The sequence below is a fragment of the Herpailurus yagouaroundi genome, unplaced genomic scaffold (genome assembly GCF_014898765.1).
Source record: "Herpailurus yagouaroundi ecotype Mexico unplaced genomic scaffold, PumYag 142, whole genome shotgun sequence".
Lineage (NCBI taxonomy): Eukaryota > Metazoa > Chordata > Mammalia > Carnivora > Felidae > Herpailurus > Herpailurus yagouaroundi.
This window is the reverse complement of record NW_024412397.1, coordinates 37,189,178-37,210,227: the sequence shown is the minus strand read 5'-3', so window position 1 is coordinate 37,210,227 and position 21,050 is coordinate 37,189,178. Positions and strand designations below refer to the sequence as shown.

The 21,050-nt window shown below is 43.1% G+C and overlaps 1 protein-coding gene across 12 annotated transcripts in view; it reads left to right on the top strand.

Moving 5' to 3' along the window:
* FHOD3 (formin homology 2 domain containing 3) overlaps window positions 1-21,050 on the top strand; it is a 472,216-nt gene that overhangs the window by 189,598 nt on the left and 261,568 nt on the right. For all 12 annotated transcript variants that reach the window (XM_040479041.1, XM_040479040.1, XM_040479036.1 and 9 more), the window contains exons 4-5: window positions 9,890-9,957; window positions 17,820-17,925. In XM_040479041.1, coding sequence (XP_040334975.1) covers window positions 9,890-9,957; window positions 17,820-17,925 — 174 coding nt within the window. The remainder of the gene's footprint in view (window positions 1-9,889; window positions 9,958-17,819; window positions 17,926-21,050) is intronic.

Sequence of the window (21,050 nt, the reverse complement as noted above, 5' to 3'; positions counted from 1 at the left end):
TCGCCGGGGTTAACTTTTAGTCCTTGAAGTTTGTTCAGTGTCACCTCTTTTGAATCTGCTCCCCAGCCTCAGGGGGCACAGGTGTTGCCTGTACTTCCTTGGTGGTCCCTTAGCATCACCATCAGGTTCTCACATAGCCTTGGCATTATTTGGGGGCATCTGTCTCCCTTACTCCGCTCTTGATGGCTGAGACCGTCTTCCTCCACCTTGGACACCCTGCTGCTCAGCATAACATCTGCTTAGTAGAGAAGCAATAAAGGATTCGTATAAAGATTACGTGACATGAATATTTACACTGTGATAACACTCTAAGGGAATTTGGGTTTAATAAGGTGGCCTTGAGCAGTCTTCTGTCTGCTCAGGACTCACAACCTCGCTATCATTCGCTTGTAGCCTCTTTAGGTTGAATGGGCTGCCTCGGTGGGTGGGGGAGGGGTGCCCTCATGCATCCCTCCTCACCATCATCACCACCACTCACTTCTCAGAACCGATGGCCAGAACAGAAGTCCTTGCTTTTGTATGTGTGTGAGTTTTCTCATTTTACACAGTGACATGAATGTCATGATTAGGACATGAGTTTCGGTGGCCCAGTTTATTTTTATTGTACAAACAGAACACACAGCTAGTTCCATGTCTACAAGCCATTCTCAGTTCCTTCCCCTGCCCTGCTTCTTAGGGCCTCCAATCCCAGTGCTGGGACCAGCAACCCTGTACCCCTCAGGTCTTAGTTTCTTCACCTGTGAAATAAAGATGCTGGGTTAGATCAGGCTGAGAAGCCGTGGTCCACACAATGTCCGGGAGGCCCACGGGAAGTACCCGTACCCTCTGACATGAACGTTGTTGATGACCTGTATATAACTTACCAATGAAACCGTGACTTTGAAAAGTTTATACGTTGCTGGAAAAAGATGATTTCTAAAGTATCAGTGTGTTCCCTGGCAAATTTTCTACTATGCCACTTTGGTTTTTTGAAGTATCAACACGTTCTAAGGAAGCAACACTTGCGGGTTGAAGTGGGTTTTATTTGATGGTCATCAGTGTGTCGGTGGCACATTGAAAGTCATGGGAAGAATGGCCAGAGTGGAATTCTTTGGACTCACTCAGTGCTGATGGGTGCTTGGGCCTGCAGACTTGCTGGGGAAACGGGGCATAACGTTAGCGGGGCCAGCGACTTCTGCAGGCTGTCTTGTGTCACTTTGCAGAGTTCCTCACCAGCACTCTGATGGGTGGCTCTGAAAAGCCGATGTCACCCAGCCAATGCCTGGGTCGCTTCTCTTCGCTCCGTCTGAAAAATCACGATGGCTGTGTTCTCTGTAGCTGGTGCCAACGGAGTTTTAAATGGAGGTGTGAGCATTTTGTCTATGAATAAATCTTCTTGGTATGATGTCTTTTGTGGCAGCCCAAGGTTTTATTTTTAAGTTTTTAAAAAATGGTTATTTTTGAGAAAGAGAATAGGGAAGGGGCAGAGAGAGGGGAGGACAGGATCCAAAGCAGGTCCCAAACTGACAGAAGTGGGCCTGATGTGGGGCTTGAACTCACGAACTGTGAGATCATGACCTCAGCCGAAGTCAGATGCTCAACTGACTGAACCACCCCTGTGGCAGCCCAAGGTTAAGAGGAAACTTACTATCTTGTTACTCTGTGCAGAGGAGGGCCTCCTGGGTCTTGGTCCAAGCTCTCCCATAGAACGCTTGCTTAATGTGTTTGGCACTTGGTGAGAGAAGGGTGCTGAAATTATTAGCCCTAAGTCAGTGATTTTTATGGGTCTTGAAGCATGATGTTCTAGAATGATCTTTCATTTTCCTGCTTCCCTTGTCACACTCACAGATGCCTTGGGTTCCTCCCCTCCACATTCTTTCACTAACTTAAATAGGTTGTCTCTCTCCCTCCCCTCCCCTCCCCACTTCTTTTTATTGATTCCTTCTAACATCCTGGTCTGCTTTCCCCACACGAGTTTTCGTCACTGTGCTCCTGGCTGAGCAGCAGCACAGGAACTCTCTGGCTGTGCCTGTCAGCACTGATGTTTGCGGGCCATGCAGCTTTCCTTCCCAGTGATGGAACAAGAATGGTCCCTAACGGCCTTTAATTAATTTGTCCTCAGCTCATTATTGTAAGCTGGTTTAAAGTATGATACATTAATTGTGTCTCTTAAAGGAACAGGTTTCATTTTAAAAGGCATGAACCATGGAGAGAAAAGATAGGGGTGGTTATTCTGCTGATGCTTCCTTTCCCTACCAAATGGAGGCTCAAAATAGCCTTTCACTCAAAGGCTAGTGCTATACCAATGACTGCATCCTGGGCAGATTGAGTTTGGAAGAAGGTGGAGAATAAACACATATTGGCCAACCACAGCTGTACTTGACTTTAATAAGAATGGATGCATCATTGGCCCATTACAGCCTCGCTCACTACTGGAGCTGGCCCGGCCTCTCCCATGGGACCTTCTGCCACCAGAGCTCTCAAGACTTCTGTCCACCCTTGGGGCCGTGCTGATGGAAGGCGGGGTTCCTCTTTGCATACCTCCCACCTGGCTGTCTCCAAGCTTGGTGAGAATGGCAAATCTTCTGGACTCCAATCTGAACCCAGCCCTCCTTTTTACACATAAGGTTTCAGTTTTGAGTTGACATGTGTTTTTTTGATACTTGCCACTTCTTACATGGACATCTTCTTCCCCAGTGCTCTGACTTAGGACTCTTAAGCTGAGTCTGGGGCGGCCAGATCTGTCTTTTCTTGTCCCCCCATCCTCCCCAGTAGAGGCTGCATGCTCTTTAGCATGTGTTCACAATGTAGGCGGACAAAGAGGAAAAGGGAGAGAGGCTCTGTGAGCTCCTGGGAGAAGCCTCTGGAGATGCCCTCTTACTGGCATAGGGGGGGCTCTGGGCCTCTCTCCCTGCTCTACATTTGATGCCCTCTCTCTTTTGTGTTAGCTGACTTTCAGGCAGTAGGGATGTATGAAATTCCCTCTCTCGGGATTTGGGACCCATTAGAACAGTCTGCACAGTGGATTGGGTGTGTGGGAGAGTAAGAGGACCTCCGAGCTCTGTTTCCTTCTTCATAGGCTGAAGCCCAGTGTGCACATGGATGTGCACGCATGAGGATGCACACAGAGAGCAGAGGCTGTGGACACGGAGGGCAGAGCAAGGGAGTGCCACGGTTCTCAGTCACCCCTCTGTAAGGAAGCCTTGCTTCCTTACTCCTGTAAGCCCTGATTAAGACTCAAACCTGAACTCTGCATAGACTGCTGCTTCTAAAGGAGGAGTGATTGATGTGGATGCATCCAGGAGCTATGTCAGACATACCCTCAAGAAGCTACCTGGCCAGTCGTATTCCTAGGTGAGCCCTGCACACTCTAGTCTAACTTGAAAGGGAGGCCTGCACAACCATGGTGAGTCTGACTTCCCGTATGGTGAGGCCTGGATGTGACACAAATAGAACACTTAGTTTCTTGAACTCCAGAGAGTGGCCAGCAGTTAAAGCTCGAGCCCATGCCTCCCGTGGCATGGGTAGCCCTGAATCGAGGAAGCTGGGACCTGGGCGGTAGGAAGGAGTGCTTCTCCTTTGGCCTGTGTGGGCTGCTCTTGAATGACACCAAAAGGCTATCAGTAGTCACTGGTTTGAGCCCAATACCTGATGTGATGAAATGTCTGCTGGCTGGTCCTCTGCCAGCAGGAGTTGTGTGTGCCTCTCAATGTGATAAAGGATATAGGCATGCCTCATTTTATTGCACATGATTGCACTTGGCAGATGGTATGATTTTCTTCACAAATTTGAAAGTTTTATGGCAACCCTGTGTCAAGCAAGTCTATTGGTGCCATTTTTCCAACAGCATTTGCTCGCTTCATGTCTCTGTCATATTTTGGTAATTCTCACAATATTTCAAAGTTTTTTATTGTTATATCTGTTACGTTGATTTGGAATCAGAGATGACTGTTTGCTGAAAGCTCAGATGGTTAGCTTTTTAGCAATAAAGTTATTTTTAAATTAAGATATGTACATTGGTTTTTTTTTTAGATGTAATATTGCGCACTCAATAGATGATAGTATAGTGTCAACGTAACTTGTATATGCACTGGGAAACCAAAAAATTCTCTTGACTTTATTGTGATAGTTACTTGATTGCATTGTTTGGGAATTGAACTTGGGATATGGCCAATGTATGCCTGTATGTCACTTACAAATGTGCTTGGTTCCTAATCCTATTTGTTCTAGGTAAACACTGGTGTCTCCTAAAATGTATGTGAAGAAACAATAGAACATGTTAGGATGAGTATAGAGGCTATCTGGTATCACTATGTTTTAAAAGTAGAGCGCAAATTTGAGTTTTAATTAAGCACTGTAATTTCATTTTACCCCATGATCTTGGTTCTTTAAGAAAGACAATATAAATGATCTTATCAAAATCAGAGTAATACCTCTTGGGATAACTAATTGGTCCTTTTAATTTCAACCACAGTGGTGAGGATTTCTGTGTTTTCATGTTATAGAGACCGATGCATGACATTTGTAAAAATACCAGTTGCATAGAAAAAAAACAAAAAAGGTTTTGCAGTACTTGGGGAGAAGATACCTTGGTTCATAAAAGTGAAACATCACTGCTAATCACTTCCATGAATGGTTAAAACAAACAAACAAACAAACAAACAAACAAAATACAATTTAACAGATGCCAGATTGGAAGAATTTCTGATCTAGACCTCATGGAGTGCTTTTAACATATGGAATAAAAACACTTTGCCCTTTGAAGGACATTTCAGCCAAAATATGTAATATTCTTAAATAAGATGGCTGATCTTTTGAGATTTGGTATTAAAAAGGCAAAACTACATTAAAATATGTGAATCTTTCTCTGAAGTTTGTAGTGAGAATTCTCTGGCATTAAAGAATTATTTGGGAACTTTTCTATTTCATTAAATAATTATTCCAAACAAAGCTGAATGAATGAATGAATAAAGTTAATAACTATAAATAGTCTTATTTTTAAATTAAGGACAATTGAAATAGACTTTTCAAATAGAAATTGTGGTTTAATTAAGAGAGACTTGGCAAAAAAAAAAAAAGGGGGAGAGTTTTTTGGCACCACTCAAAGATATCTTTGGCATTTGTACAAGCATGTTTCTCATCAAAGGGTGGAAGGCACCATCAGGCCTCCCTGAGGTCTTCTGTTCTAGTGCCACCACAGAGTCCTTTGTGATGTCCTAGATGCTAAAAATATGTAGTGGATGCATATCAACTAAAAGAGAGGTTATCAGACTAGATAAAAACATTGCAACTATAACTACGAGAAACTCTACACCATGCAAATACTAACCAAAAGTGACCACTGAGATACCACCTCGTACCTGTCAGAACCTCTACAATTAACAACTGAGGAAACAACAGATGGTGAGGATGCCAAGAAAGGGAAACCCTTTTGCACTGTTGGTGGGAATGAAACTGGTGCAGCCGCTCTGGAAAAAAGTATGGAGGTTCCTCAAAAAGTTAAAAAAAAAAAAAAATTACCCTGTGACCCATCAGTGGCACTACTAGGTATTTATCCAAAGGATACCAAAATGCTGATTTGAAGGGACCCATGCCCTCCAATGTTCATAGCAGCGCTGTCAACAATAGCCAAAGTATGGAAAGAGGCCAAATAGCCATTGATGGATGAATGGATAAAGAAGATGTGGTTTATCTATATACAATGAAATATTACTCAGTGATCAAAAAAAATGAAATCTTGCTATTTGCAACAACATGGATGGAACTTGAGTGTATTATGCTAAGCAAAGTCAGTTAAAGACAATGAGACAAATCTTATGATTTCACTCATGTGGAATTTAAGAAACAAAGCAGATGAACATAGGGGAGGGGAAGAAAAGATAAAGATGGAGGCAAGCTATAAGAGACTCTTAAATGTAGACAGCAAACTGAGGATTGCTGGAGGGAAGGGGGGGGATGGGCATTAAAGAGGGCACTTATTGAGGGTGCCTGGGTGGCTCAGTTGGTTGAGTGTCCACCTCTTGGTTTCTGCTCAGGTCATGATCTCAGGGTTTGTGGGTTTGAGCCCCGCATTGGGATGCATTCTGACAGTATAGAGCCCACTTGGGATTCTATCTCATCCCCTCTCTCTGCCCCTCCTTCCTCACGTGCAGACTCTCTCTCTCAAAATAAACTTAAACAAAAAGAGGGCAACTTCTTGGGATGAGCACTGGGTGTTATGTGTAAGCAATGAATCATTAAATTCTCCTGAAACCAGTACTACACTATATGTCAACTAACTCGAATCTAAATGTTTTTAAAAATTCCAAAAAAAAAAGGAGGGTGATATACTCTATTACGTAAGTTTGAGAAATGAAGAAAAGCAAAATAAAAAGTTCTTATTATCTTGTTAAAAAAAGAAACTAGAAATCGGTAACAAAAAGATACTTGGAAAATTCCTAAATATTTGGAAGTTAAACAGTGTACTTCTAAATAAGCCATAGGTGTAAACAAACAAACCAACACATTTTGAGTGGAATGAAATACTCATCATTCATTCAATTTTGAACTGAATGAAAACAAAAACAATGTATCAAATTTTGCGGAGTGTAGCCAAAGCTGTGCTTAGGGAGATGTTTATAGCACTAACTACTTACATTAGAAAAGAAGAAAGGTTTCAAATCAGTTGTTTCAATTTCCACCTTAAGAAAGTAGGAAAAAAGAACAAATTAGGCCAAAAGCAAGCAGAAGGAGGAAAATGATATAAAAATTAGGAAAGGAAAGAACAATGAAATCAAAAGTTGCTTGAAAAGAGCAATAAAATGTGATATATCTTTAGCCAGACCAAGTTAAAGGGAAGAAAGACACAGATTACCAATAACAGGAATAAGAGAGGAGATTGCTAAAGTCAATAAAAGGATGATCGGGAATATTATGAACAACTTTATGCCCATACATTGAACAACTTAGGTGAATTGGAAAACGTTCCTTGAAAGATACAAATTATTAAAGTTCATTCAAGAAGAAATAATCAGAAGAGCCTTATACTAATTGAAGAGATTGAATTCATAGTTGAAAACCTTCCAATAAGGAGAACTCTTGGCCCAGGTAGCGTCACTGGAGAATTCTGCCAAACATTTAAGGAATATATAATACCAACTATACAGACTTGCTCTGAAAGTCGAAGAGGAGGGAATACTCCCAACTCATGAGATCAGCATTGCCTCAACATCAGCACCATTAAAAGGAAACAAAACTATACATACACATCAATATGCTTCATGAACATAGATGTAAAAAATCCTCAACAAAATATTGTCATTTTCAGCTAAATTTGATTTTTTTTTTACCTGATTTTGACTATCATACCAAGTACTAAAACCTTAACAACCTGAACACAACTAACCATCATTTTCATTCACGTGAATCAGAAGCCAGGACAGGTCATTGGTAACTAAAGGAGGCTCTGTGATATTGTGAATTCACTTAAGACTATTTTTGCTGGTTACTTAGTGGTATATATGCAAGAAAGTCTACCGTGAGCCTTACCACCTTATACAGAGGTACTTGGAAATGACTCTGTCTTCTGATCCTTTTCCTGGATAAGATAAATCTGCCCTTCTTCTTCATTTCTATAGCCCCATACTTGCATCTGATAGATTTGTTCTTATTTATTAGAAGTGGTAGTGGCAAAACCCAAACTTTGAGAAATCTGAGATGTTAGCTGTGGAAACTGAACAAGTGATCGCCCTGAGGACCAGACCCGGGGGTGATGCAGTTAACTCCATTTATTTATTATTTAATGTATTTTGAGGCCATGCAGACATTTTAGAAGTCAACTTGAAAGTTGTCTGGGCTTCATGTCTTAGGGTCTATGATAAAATAGATGTTTATTTTAGGGGTGGTTGATTCCTCTAGAGTTTTCTCAGATACTTGTTTTTAGGAAGACAATGCATACTCTCTTAATCAAAACTCTTCGTAATAAGTGATCATCAACTGTATATTGTATAGATGTGGTAGATTCCATGGTGGTCAAACAATGAGAAGGCCTTGGGGTCAGACATCACAGACCCCCCAATCTGACGTAATGTAGCCTCTGCCACTTACTGGGTGTCTTCATAGGTTTTGAGTCTGGAGGAACCCGACCCCTGCCCAAGTTGCCTGGAGAAAACCAGTGTCTGCAACACAGTGAGGGAGGCGGCCAAGGCTGCATGATCAAGGGCTTGATGGGTCATACAGAGGATCTTGGATTTCATTCTCCGTGCAGGGGCAGCCATTGAAGGGTTTAAATAGGAGCGGTGATGTCATCAGGTGGTCACCCAATCCTTCTGGCCTTGGTCTGGAAAGTGGATGGGAAGAGGTCAAGATGTTTGTGGGGAGGCCTTTGTGGGAAGCTACCACCATAATTGCTGAGTCCCACCTACCCTACATCCTTCTGAATCTAAAGTGGGAGCCTGTTCACTTTCAGAGCTACTGTGCAAAATGGGAATATTCTTCTCATGACCAGACTTCTGCCAACTCTTTTAGACCTCTGTATTCCATGGCCTTCCACTCAAGTCTATGACATAAGCAGAGAATGTGATCCTGGGCATTGCCCCCATATGCTGAAATTGAAGCTCAGAGTGGCCAGCCACCAGAATAACACTGCTATTGACTACTTTATTCTTAACGTTTTAAATGCTTTGGTATCTGCCTTTGTCCTATCAGTGTTTGGCATAACACAAAACTTTCATCCTCTAAGTCTATTGTTACCTGTTCTCATTTTATAGACCAGGAAATCCAAGACTTAGAAGTAGACTACTTTGTTCAAGGTCATCTCCCAAGTAGGTGGTGACACCAGCTTTGAAATGCAGGCTGACTGCTTAGTTGTTGCTCTTATTAAGTTCACTCTTCACTACCTGGTGCCTGGAACAGTTCCTGGCAGACACTCAGGAAATACATGTTGGGTGCTGTGTATTGGGAAAGCCTGGTGCCCAATGTGAGGAACCTGACCTGCCAGCGGAATCACGTGGGTCAGGGCCACACTTGAGTTGTGTGAAGCTGAGTACTCTGCACTCCCAGGCCTTCTGTGTAGACCGGGATAACTGGTTTCTCCCCTCCTCCTATGTGCCCTCGGCACTTTGCAGCTCTCCTCCGCTGGCTAACTAGCAATTGTGGCATATTCATTCATCTTCCTGTCATGTTGGGACCTCTGGACGTTGGGTGTTAGGTTGGGGTCACCTCCTTATTCGCTGGGCCTGACCTAACGAGAATGTGTTAAATATGACTGAGGGGAACATGGGGGTTGTAGGAGGTGGCCTGCATCTTGAGCCAGAGAAGCCTGACACAGGGCTCCTCTGTCTGCCTGGCTCAGGGCCAGACCCGTTCTTGAACATGAGTGAGAGCCCAGGAGCAGGCAGAGCAGAGGCTGCTTAGAGGGCCATCGCCAAGGCATCCAGTCCTTAATCCAGCACAGCGTCCTGTGCTGCCCTTGGATCTTTAAGGCCCTTGACTGTTAGATCCCAGGAAGAAGAGGTCCCTCAAAGCTGAGCCCAGCTGCAGAAAGCACAGTGGTGCTGGGGCTGTGAGGCCAGGAAGGGGGGGGGGGGGGGGGGATGCAGTCCATCATGACTGTGTTCATTTGCCGGATATAGTTGGCTATCGAGTACAATGGTCTACAAACAGCTGGGACTAGAAGTCTGGAGAGAGGGAGGGTGGTGGCTGAGGGTGCACGTGGGGTGTTGGTCTCTAAAACTCACTCATCCCCTCTTCCGGCCACCTGTAGCAGCCTGGACTGTTCCTTGTACCATCTGAGGTGAGGTCTGTATCTTAACTGGATCCAGTCCCCTCACCTCTGCAGTGGACATTCTGTTCATTGTTCGTGTTCTCTCTGTGTCTTTACCCTTGATTGCGTCAGTTTAATTAATTTTATATGTTATGTTTTTTATTTCAGAAAAACTGTACAACTCCAGTGGGCGAGATTTAAGAAGGGCCCTTTTCTCCCTGAAGCAGATATTTCAGGTAAAAAAGAAGACACGTGTGCTCACAGGTCCTGTTTTTGTATTGCTTATGGAATCAGATACAAACCTATTTCTGCCTCTTACTGGTTACGGAAAGAAAAGTTCCTTTCGATTAAAATGTCAATTAGGTCAGAGTCTCAGTTGAGACTATTTTTACCCTATTAAATATTTCAAACATAAGTAAAGACGACTTTACCAAATCATGTTTTTCCATGCTGACTTCAGACTTTTAAAAAGAAAAACCTACTGCAGATATAATTGAGGTCTTGCGTTGTCCCCAGTACTAACCATCTTCCTCCCTCCCCAGGCCCCCTCTGTATCCATGTTTCCATGCTGTTGGTGAATATTCACCAAGAGTATGTATATCCTTTGTTAACTTCATACATGTTATGCTGCATGGATCATACTCTAGCTTATTTAGTGAAAACGGGATAGATGTAGGCATGACTGACATAGCTCTGAGTCGTCTATTGTATGAATAAAGCATTATTGGCTTTGTTCACTCTTCTGTTGGTTTATTCCCAATGTTGGCTACTTTAGAAACCATGCTGCTGTGGATGTGTCCCTTGTGCACACATGCAGGGTCCATTTTATCCTTTCTTCCTAAGCCTTCCCTCTTCCCCTGCCTTGAGAAAGTCCCGGGCCTAGTAAGGAAGGACAGGACAGGGGAGCAGGCAAGCTGAGAGACTCTCACTTGTGAGCAGCCAAGAGGAGAGAGGGACAGAGCCAGGAGAAGAGGGGGAGGCTGCTGTCTGGGCAGAGTCAGGAGGTAGCACGTGCACTGAGTGTCTGTATATTCCTAGGGTATATCCCTCTTCTCTTCAGTTCCTGTCTTAGCCATATTCTTAAAAAATTTTGTCAGTGATAGTTTTTTTTATTTTTATTTTATTTTTTTTTAATATTTATTTTTGAGAGAGACGGAGCACAAGCGGGGGAGGGACAGAGAGAGGGGGAGACACAGAATCCAAAGCAGGCTCCAGGCTCTGAGCTGTCAGCACAGAGCCCGACACGGGGCTCGAACTCATGCACCATGAGATCGTGACCTGAGCCACAGTCGGATGCTTAACTGACAGAGCCACCCAGGCCACCCCTGTCACTGATAGTTCTGCCAGAGTGGCAGTTCCCCTTCATGGATGTCTTCCTGAGAGGGGACTGGCAAAAAGGCCAACAATCCATCCCATCTGCACATTCTCATCCTGTTGTTCCTGAAATGTGTTCAGTCATGCCCTTAACCTTCTCCCAGAGCAGAGTCCCTTCTCAGTGTTAACATATCTGGACGTGAACCCTCTTGGCTCTTCCAATAGTTATGGTGGTGAACCTACCCTGTCATTGCTCCTCATGCTGCAGCGTCTCTGAAACACCTTGCGGTTGGGGTCTACCGTGGTTCAGACCGGTTCTTCTGGAAAAATGGCAACATCTGTCCATGGGCACTGCCTGCTTTTGGTTCTCTCCATCTCAGTCTCTTCTTTCTACCAGAGGGGTTTGAGGAAGGCCTTCTCTTGCTGGTCCCATGTAGCCTTCTAGATTACATCTGAATTTCTCAGTCTAACATGAAGCCCTCGTGGAAGCCTCTGCTGCCCAATTCTCTGCCCTTGGCTGCATCTTAAATTCTATTCATGGGTGCATTCTGGGAGCAAGCTGTACCCTTCCTTTTCTGCACCTTTTCCCCTGGATCTATTGCTTCTATCCCATAATGTGTCGCCACCCCACATCCACTCTCCATGTCTCTTGGTTGACCTCCTGGTGTCTCCTCTTGCTAGTGCCCTTCTCCCTAAATGAGTCCTTCCAGTGCCTCCAAATACCTTTGAAGTTCTCTGAGCTTACTTGTAGTATAGAACTTACGGCGCTTGTCTGAGTCTAGCTGTCTGCAAGCTCCCTGGATTTCATCACTGAGTCTTTGGGGCCAAGCACAGTATCTGGGGCTGTGTAAGCAATGGGTGAATTGGATAACCTTCTAGCAGATGTGTATGTCGTTAGTCTTTCTGGTTTCTAATTTAGTAAACACTATACTAATTGTCCCAAAGTTCCATCTGTATCTCCTTGTTCCTTAGCCAAACAAAATGAAACTTGTTTACCTTTGATGACATCCTTCTCTTCAACCCAGATCCCCAGCTGCAGTTGGGCTGGACCCTCACTGTACCACCAGAGGGCCAGGCTCATGCCATTCCTCGTCCTAATTCATTTAGTCCCTCAGCCTGCCTGATGTTCTGTTCAGCTTTGACTTCTTTCAAAACCTGTGTTCACCTCATTGAGTATCCAGTTGGTGGCAGAAACTGAAGAGAGAGGAGTCAGTTATTCCAAGTGACTTTAAAACATTGTGATTTGTGTGCTTTGAGTAGATATATTCTTTTTTTTTTTTAATTTCTTTATTTTGGGGACAGAGAGAGACAGAGCATGAACAGGGGAGGGTCAGAGAGAGGGAGACACAGAATCTGAAACAGGCTCCAGGCTCTGAGCTGTCAGCACAGAGCCCGACGCGGGGCTCGAACTCACGGACCATGAGATCATGACCTGAGGTGAAGTCGGCCGCTTAACCGACTGAGCCACCCAGGCGCCCCTGAGTAGATATATTCTAAGAACGAAAGGAACCACACGCCCAGTCAACTGTTTGCAATAGTCCCATTGCTGCTGCTGGTGTTGTGTTGCTGTTCTAAGACTGGTGTATGTGTTCTAATTTGGTCATTCTTAGAGTTGTTAAGCATTAAGATTCTTGGTGTGTGAGGAAAAAGGAGATAGAAAGGTAGAAGAGGTTAAGAACTCTGTATTCCTGAATTTAATTGAAAGTATCAGCATGAACCCATGGTGTTTATTGTCTAACTAACAAGCAACTAAGCATATTTCCAGCTCAAAGTTTACTAAAAAGCACTAGGAACAATGGTCAGCCTATTACTTAAAGCACCACTAGCCCCAAGGTTGTGATGTTGAGATACTGAAAGGAACAATAGATCCTTGGAGAAATAGCTGATTCGAAGTCTGGAATAGGAAATGGGTAAAAAAAAAAAAACAAAAAAACCAAAAAAACCTTAAAGCAAGGACGGTATCAGGTCCTGCTAGGATTCTTGCCAAAAGAACAAAGAACTCAGGAGCATGTTGAAGGGTCTTCTACTGGTGGTTGGAAAATAGCAACATCAATAAGGATGATAAATACAATGGGTTGAAAGACATCGGGAAAGTTGGCATTGATGAGTTCATAATGATACTAAAAAATAACGATGAATAGGTCACCTTAGGAAGATGCTAGTGAATCAGCTGATTATTTTGAAAAAGGGTAAAGTTTAAGAATCTCACATTTATCTTACCCTTTGCCTTTAAAATTTTTTTAATTCAAGTATAATTAATATGCAGTGTTATATTAGTTTCCGGTGTATAAAATAATGATTCAACAATTTTATATGCTCATCTATACTGCTCTTGATTCCCTTTCCCTGTTTCATACATCCCTCCACCTACATTTCCTCTGGCAACCACCAGCTGTCTGTATTTGAGTCTATACTTTTTACTCCGGATCTCTTTTGTTTCTTAAATTCAAGTTATTTCACTTAAAATTATAGCCTCTAGATCCATCTGTGTTGCTGCAAATGGCAAGATCTCACTCTTTTTTATGGCTGAGTAATATTCCACTGTATGTATATATGTATGTGTATATATAGATGTATATATCTATATATAGGTAGATATACCACATCTTCTTTATTCATTCATCTGTCCGTGGACACTTGTGTTGCTTCCATATATTGGCTATGGTAAATAATGCTACCATAAACATAGGAGTATATATATCTTTTTGCATTAGTGTTTTCATTTTCTTTGGATGAATACCATGTAGTGGCATTACTGGATCATATAGTAACTCTATTTTTAATTTTTTGAGGAAACTCCATACTCTTTTCCACAGTGGATGTACCAACTCACAGTGCACGAGGATTCCATTTTTCCTCTACATCCTCACCAACCCCTGTCATTTCTTGTTTTTGATTTTAGCCATTCTGACAGGTATGAGGTGACACCTCATTATAGTTTTAATTTGCATTTCCCTGATGATGCGTGATGAACATCTTTTCATGTGTCTGTTGGCCATCTGTATGTCTCCTTTAGAAAAGTATCTATTTAGGTCATCTGCCCGTTTCTAAATCAAATCGTGTGTGTGTGTGTGTGTGTGTGTGTGTGTGTGTGTGTGCGCTGGTGTTGTATAGGTTCTATATATATTTTGGGTATTAACCCCTTATCGGATATATCATTTATAAATAACTTCTACCAGTTAATAGGTTGCATTTTTGCTCTGTTGGTGGCTTTCTTCACTGTGCAAAGACTTTTTATTTTGGTATAACCACAATGGTTTAATTTTGCTTTTGTGCTTCCCTTGCCTTAGGGGATGTCTAGAAAAATGTTGCTAGGACTGCTGTCAAAGGAATTACCACCTATGTTTTCTTCCAGGAGGTTTACAATTGCACTAAACATAATAAAATACCTAGGTATCGTACCCTTCTCTATGTAAACTTTAGGGTAATGGAATGGTAGTTGAATGGAAGTTTTGTTTACCATAATCTTCTAGCTAATGGGGAGGAATAATAGAATTAAAATATCACAGTTTTGTAGCCCTATGTGAATTGATCTGGGTATTGAACATCAATGCCTGTGCTGACATGGTGGAAAAGAGATAAGGCCAGATTGTGTGTCGTTCCTCGTGGGAATTCGCACTCCCATCGGTGGTGTGCTAAAGCCAACAAAATCAACCCTGGATCTCCTCATGTCCCCCTGTGCAGTACCAGTTTAAAAATGATCTAGGATAGAGGCACATGCTAATCTTCCCCACAGTGGTGTAATGAATAAAGTCCAGACTGTAGGCTACTCTACAGGACAGATGACCTACTTTCCTAAACACCTACATTTCAAGGAAAACAAAAAAGATGAATTAAAAAGACCTTTAAAACTTATCAACTGAATGTCACATGTGGATCTTGTTTGGATCCTGGTACAAAATGTAAAAAATGGAACAGTATTTATGAAACAATTGGAGTTTTGGTCACGGACTGGACATTTAGTAATATTAAAGCATCAGTTTTTTATTGTGAGTACATAACTTTAAAAAGAGTTTCTGTATTTTGGAGATGGTTATTGGAGTATTTATGGATTAAGTGATGTGATGTCTGGGATTCCCTTTAATAGGGCAGCAGCAGACAGACAAATTAATATGGGGTGGTAGGGGAAACAGGACTGGTAGGAGTTGACTGGCACCTGAGGGTCACTCAACTGTTCTGTCTTCTGTATATGTTTAAAGTTTTCCTTGGAGAAAAAAAAATCAAAAACAAAATGAACGTGGTTGAGGTCTTGTTGCACATTCCTTCACTGAGTTTGTTCTGTGGTGTTAACTCTGAATTCTCAGGGATGTTATTTCTGCCATTTATTCATCACACGGATAGTTTTGAGCAGCATTTGCTGGTATTATGTAGTCAATAGCTCTAAACCAGGCAGGCATCATTGGGTATTGAATGGATTACACAGGCGTAAACTGTCTGGGGCTTGGATCACCTTCTCCCATACCCATAGTCTGCATTTAAGTCATCTTGTGTTTTCTACATGCAGGACTTCTTTCTGGAAGCCATTGGTCTTTTGCATTGAGCTGAATAGTTTTCCTTGATGAATGAGCACTAAAAAGAAAAACAAACAAAAGATCACAGGTTGAAGTATGGCTAGTGTAGAAAATTCTGAAATGCAGGGACAATCCCTGATCAGTTGGTGTTAACGTTCTGATTTCATTCTAGTTGGAAACCAGTGTTTTAAATATCATTTATTAATGCCTAAATATTTTAGGATATGTGTTCAAAATCTCCTACATTGCCAACTTGGAGGACATTCTCCACAATTTATTAGCCACAAATGCCTATTTCTTAAGTGCCTTATCTACATATGTCCATACGTTTTAGTTAAGGTTCTGAATCTTCATAAACACTGTCTCCCTGGTCCGAGGATTTGGTTGCTGAATACCTTGGCCTGGCAGCCAACTCTCGGCTGTATTAATATTAGTGATTAGCTTGAGTGGTTTCTCGAGGGCTTGTTCTCACTTTTTCACCATGAAGTCATGTATGAATCTAGCTTTAGTTCAAGTAATAAACATTTGTTACATGCTTGGAAAAACCTTCTGACTAGACATGAGCTCATCTAAATGTTCACTTTTCACATATGCTGGTGGAAAAGGATATGGATGGAGGGAGAATTATTTTTATTTCCTTTACATACGAGTGTAAAGTAATTTTCCAAAAACTCATGATATTGTCCCATTTTCTCCTGCTTCTAAAGCCGTGATTATCTTAAAGTCTGAGTTAACACAGCTGTCTTTCATTACCTTCAGGGCACAAGCATCTCCCACCCCCACCAGTGCCCTCTGAACGTTGAGAGTGTTTTCTTGGTTCAAAGGGAGCCTTCGCCTGGCCTGCCCACATTTAGCTCAAGTCCTCCATCCATATAATTGGAAAATGCCATAAAGTCAGAATGAGGGGCTGATTTCACATAGGGACAGGAGAATTATGCCCATTTGTCTAAATTATTTTTTTCTTTTTTGGAGATAAACTATGGTTGCTGACCATTCCTATAATAATAACCATTCATTATTCCATTAAGCTTCCTACTATTTACATCACTGAGGTTTTTTTTAATTTTTGCTCTGTTGTTATAATTGAAGATGAATGTTCCAGTCTTACGCTAGCTGCCTCTGAGACCAGGCATTGTCCAATTCAGGACATCTCCTGAAACAGTAGTGGAAAAATCCCTCTCATAGAGCTCTGTAGAACTTGGTACTGCAGAAAATGATTGGGCTTGGGCGCTGGCTGGACATAGGTGATCTCAGCCCAAGTTTTGAGTCTTCTGTAAAGAGAAGGTAGGCTTAGATCAATGGTCCTCGAAGTGATTGCCCTTAAGGATTTCCTGGGGAAGTTATTCACAGCCAGAGCCCTGCCCTCAGAAATTGTGATGAAATTCATCTGGGCAGATCCTGCTTCCTATTTCTTTTTAAAGATTCCCTAGATGATCCTAATGTGAAGGAGTCAGGGGTGAGAACCATCGGAACATCTCTGAGTCACCTGGGGGGATGCGTTAAGCACAGATTGCTGAGCCTCATGGTAGAATTTTCTATGCAGTAAATTGGGGTATTTGCATTCGTAACAAGTGCCCAGGTGATGCTCATGCTGCCGGTGAGTCTGGACACCTGTCTTTGAGAACCACTGCATTAGATGGTCCCTGAGATTCCTTCCACGTCCTGCCTCCTGTGACTTCCTGTGGCCTCCTGAGGCGGCCCCTTTGCAGACAGATGTGGTTGCTCCAGATGCACGGCTGGTCATGTGCCTCCTGGCTTGTCCTGCAACGCAACTTGGGAGGAGGAGAAACTGCTTCCTCACTCAGATACCATGTGCAAGACCCTTGGAACCACTGACCTTAAGGACGGTCTTTTGGAACACACGAGTGGCTTTGAATCCGCCACTTGATGGTCTGTGCTGCAATGGAACGTTTCCTGTTGCTAAAACCCAGCAAGCTTCATGTGGCCCGTCCCGAGGGACCTGTGGGGAAGCAGAGCCTGGTGATTTTTGAAGAATGAAAAACAGAACACTATAAATATTCTTGACAGGGGATTCATTTGCTTTATCTTTATTAGATTGCCCAGAAGGCAATAATTGGTCTTTGGCAAACAACAATGTGGAGACTGGTTGTAAAATTCCTCTGGCAACAGTTAAGATGCCTCATTTGAATAGAGCAGAACACTCTTTAGAGGTCAGTCTGGCTTCAAAGGCTCGTACATAGTTTTAACAGCATGGACAGAGCATGGACTGGGACAGTATTTGAAGTCTTTTTTCTCTCTCCTTTCCTGCCCAGGATGACAAGGATTTGGTGCATGAATTTGTAGTGGCTGAAGGTCTGACGTGTTTGATCAAGGTGGGAGCTGAGGCAGACCAGAACTATCAGAACTACATTCTGAGGGGTAAGTTCTGATGTGCCCGCTGCAAGGGGACCCTGGCATTGCTTCCAGAAACTTCGATACTGAGAGTTTTGAAAAAGACTTGGATTACAGAGTAAGATGATAAAGACATCCCCGAACAAAAGATGACATTTTCTTCAGGTTTTATCACTTCCTGGAAACTAATCGTTGACTGAGCTAATTTTTGCCCCACACCTCTTCCTGGTTATTAAGGAAAATACTCCTTCTCAGGAGGTTCTCTACAATCCCTTTTATTTGGTGAGGAAAGAAACACACTACGGGGGCCTGCATTTCAGCAGAAAGTCACCCCAAACCAAAGAGGCCAATTTCTTTCCTGGGAAATCAATAACTTGGGTTATTACTGAGAATGCTTGTCAGAAGCATACACTCCTCACTGGGTTTTCATGTTTGTGACTCGGTAGGTTTGGGGTGGGCCCACAACTTGGATTTTAAGGAATGATTCTGGAAAGCTATCTGTATAATTTCATTTTTCAAAAAAATGTTAATTTTTGAGAGAGAGAGAGAGAGAGAGAGAGACGGGGAGAGAGTGGGGGGACAGGGGAGAGAGAGAATCCCAAGTAGTCTCTGTGCTGTCAGCCCAGAGCCTGACTCAGGGCTCTATCCCACCAACCAGAAGATCGTGACCTGAGCCAAAATCAAGAGTCAGACTTTCAGGTGCCCCTCATTTTTTTTTTTTAAGTGAGGTACATGTGGTGTTTGAAGCACTGATTACTGTTCCCGTTCATAAAATTAATGCTCTTTGGTCATAGTATTTTTGTCCACCTTCATATAAATAGTTTTACTTGATCCCATAAAAATGTGACAAGGGAGAGCAGGAATTATTAGGTTGGACTCTAAGAAATGACTGCTATCAACAGTTTTGAACTATAGGTCAAAGGAGAGATTTAATGTAGTTCAATATTATCTCCATTTTTACAACTGGAAGATTTGAGACTCAAAGATGTGGAGTAGTTACCCAATCAAGTCCCTTTCTCTTGGGCATGGTCAAGCAGGGGCCATGCCTGGGCCCGGAGGGAACATCTCATCTCCTCTTCACGTATACCTGCAACCCCACAGCTTTATCTCCCTGTTCACATAGGGGGGAAATACTGCTTTTCCTTTTCCCTTGGGTGAAGGACAAGTGCATGAAACATGATTTAGTATCAGATATCCATGGTCAGGCTTGAATGAGACAGGCAAAGTGAAACTGTCTCCTGCAGTTCCTGTTGTGTTTCACCCTGAGCAGAAGCCTCCTGACCTGTCTTGGTACCCAGCACAGCGAACTGAGTCCTGCCCTCTTGGACCCTGTCCCTGGGGAGCCACAGGGGCAAAAAGCAAGAAAGAAAACTTAGGGCTTGTTAAGAAAAAAAAAATTAAGGACATATTTTCAAGGCAGTGGTCATGGTTTCTGTTCTTCTTGATAAATGCCGAGTGTGTGTGTGAGAGAGTGTTCCTCAGCCTTCTGCTTCTCCATGGTGCTGGGGAGGCTGGAAAGTCACCTCTTTCTACCCGTCTTCAATCTTTTCCCGGGCGTGTGGTTGATCCTCATTACAAGTTGTCAGTAGAGATGGCTTCAGGATGAATTTGATGATTTCTCTCCCCATAATGAAAACATGGAAACTTGTGGGATTTGTGTAGACAAATGAACCGCACACTTGGTCCCACTGTTGCCTGTCAGTGCAGCTTGGTGTCTGAAGAGATTCTCATCCTAGGCTTTTGTTTCACACGGGTCTAATACCTAGAAGGGGGGGAAGGCACCAAGACAAGGACAAGGGAAACTTGTCTAGTTGATTTTCCACCTGACATATGGATGTTCATAAGTTGAACCTCCTGGAAGGAAATAAATCTAAAATTACCTAATTCTGAATAGTGGGTCCACACAGTAGGGTTTTTTGTTATGTTTAAAGTATACACACACACACCCACACACACACACACACACACACACACCCCTCTATAGAACGATTATAACCATCTATGTATTTAATTTCTTGTGACCCTCATCTAGGAGTGTGTGTGTGTGTGTGTATTTTTATGGGGTAAACCATCAGTGTAAACCTCCACATTGATCTACAGCCAAGCCTGGGTTGAGGGGGATGGCCCTGGTAGGTGGGGTCAGCCCTTAGCAAGAAGGCCACATTTTTGTCGAAAGCCCCTCGCACACGTCTCCCACAGGTTGGAACTGGGTCACATGAGCACCTGTAGCTGCAAAGGAAGCTGGCAGATGACTTGACTTGGCTTCCTGGACTCTCAGGGCAGGGCGGGGTGGCAGCAAGAGAGAAAGGGGGTGGCTCTGGGCCTGACGATCACCAGTGCCTGCCACACAGACCAAGTTAGGAGGAAAGAGTTCAGCCCTCACTCCCTCCTGACTGAGGGCAGGGTAATCTCAGTGGCTGTACAAGGCCCCCAAATGGTGAACTGTGTGAATTGTGTTGCCTGGTCGGGAAAGATGTTACTGATGTAGAATACTTTAGTGAGGCTCTCCACCTTAATGCTTCTCGTTAAACTGGCAACGGTTTATTAACTTGCAGTTGTAGTACTGGGAAGGTGCCAAAGTCAACTGCCACATTTTTAAGAATCAGAATACCCAAACACAACCAGGGGAGAGTCCTGTCACCCATGTGCTGCTTGTCTGTGTAGAAAATGCCACCGAGGTCCAACCCTTGCTGCAGACCTCTCTTCCTAAAATAGCAGGAGGCTCCACCCTTTCGTTGCCACCACCAGGGCCTTGCCTTCAGATTTTTCCTCTCCATTTGTGTTTGTTGATTGAAGACCAGAAGCTCCCCAGATATTCCCTGGAAAATGAACAAGTTCTCCCTCTATTGGGGTTACTACGAGGCACTCTGTTTTCCATGGAATGGAGGTGCCTTTCCCTGCCTGCCTCGCTCGAGCTAAGTCTCAGTAGACTCAGTGTGACCAGGGTGCTGTGTGCAAACATCAGCACATTTTGATGTATCTGACCAGAATCCATGCCAGGAAGGTACCTTCTGAGGGATGTAAATGACAGATTTCTCAGGGTGTGACTTTTGTGTTTTTATAAAAGGAAACTATCATTTTTCCCAGCCCGCATGTTGAGTCACCCCTTCCTGACTTTGAAGAACTTCTCTTGTAGGCTTTTTTAGATGGTG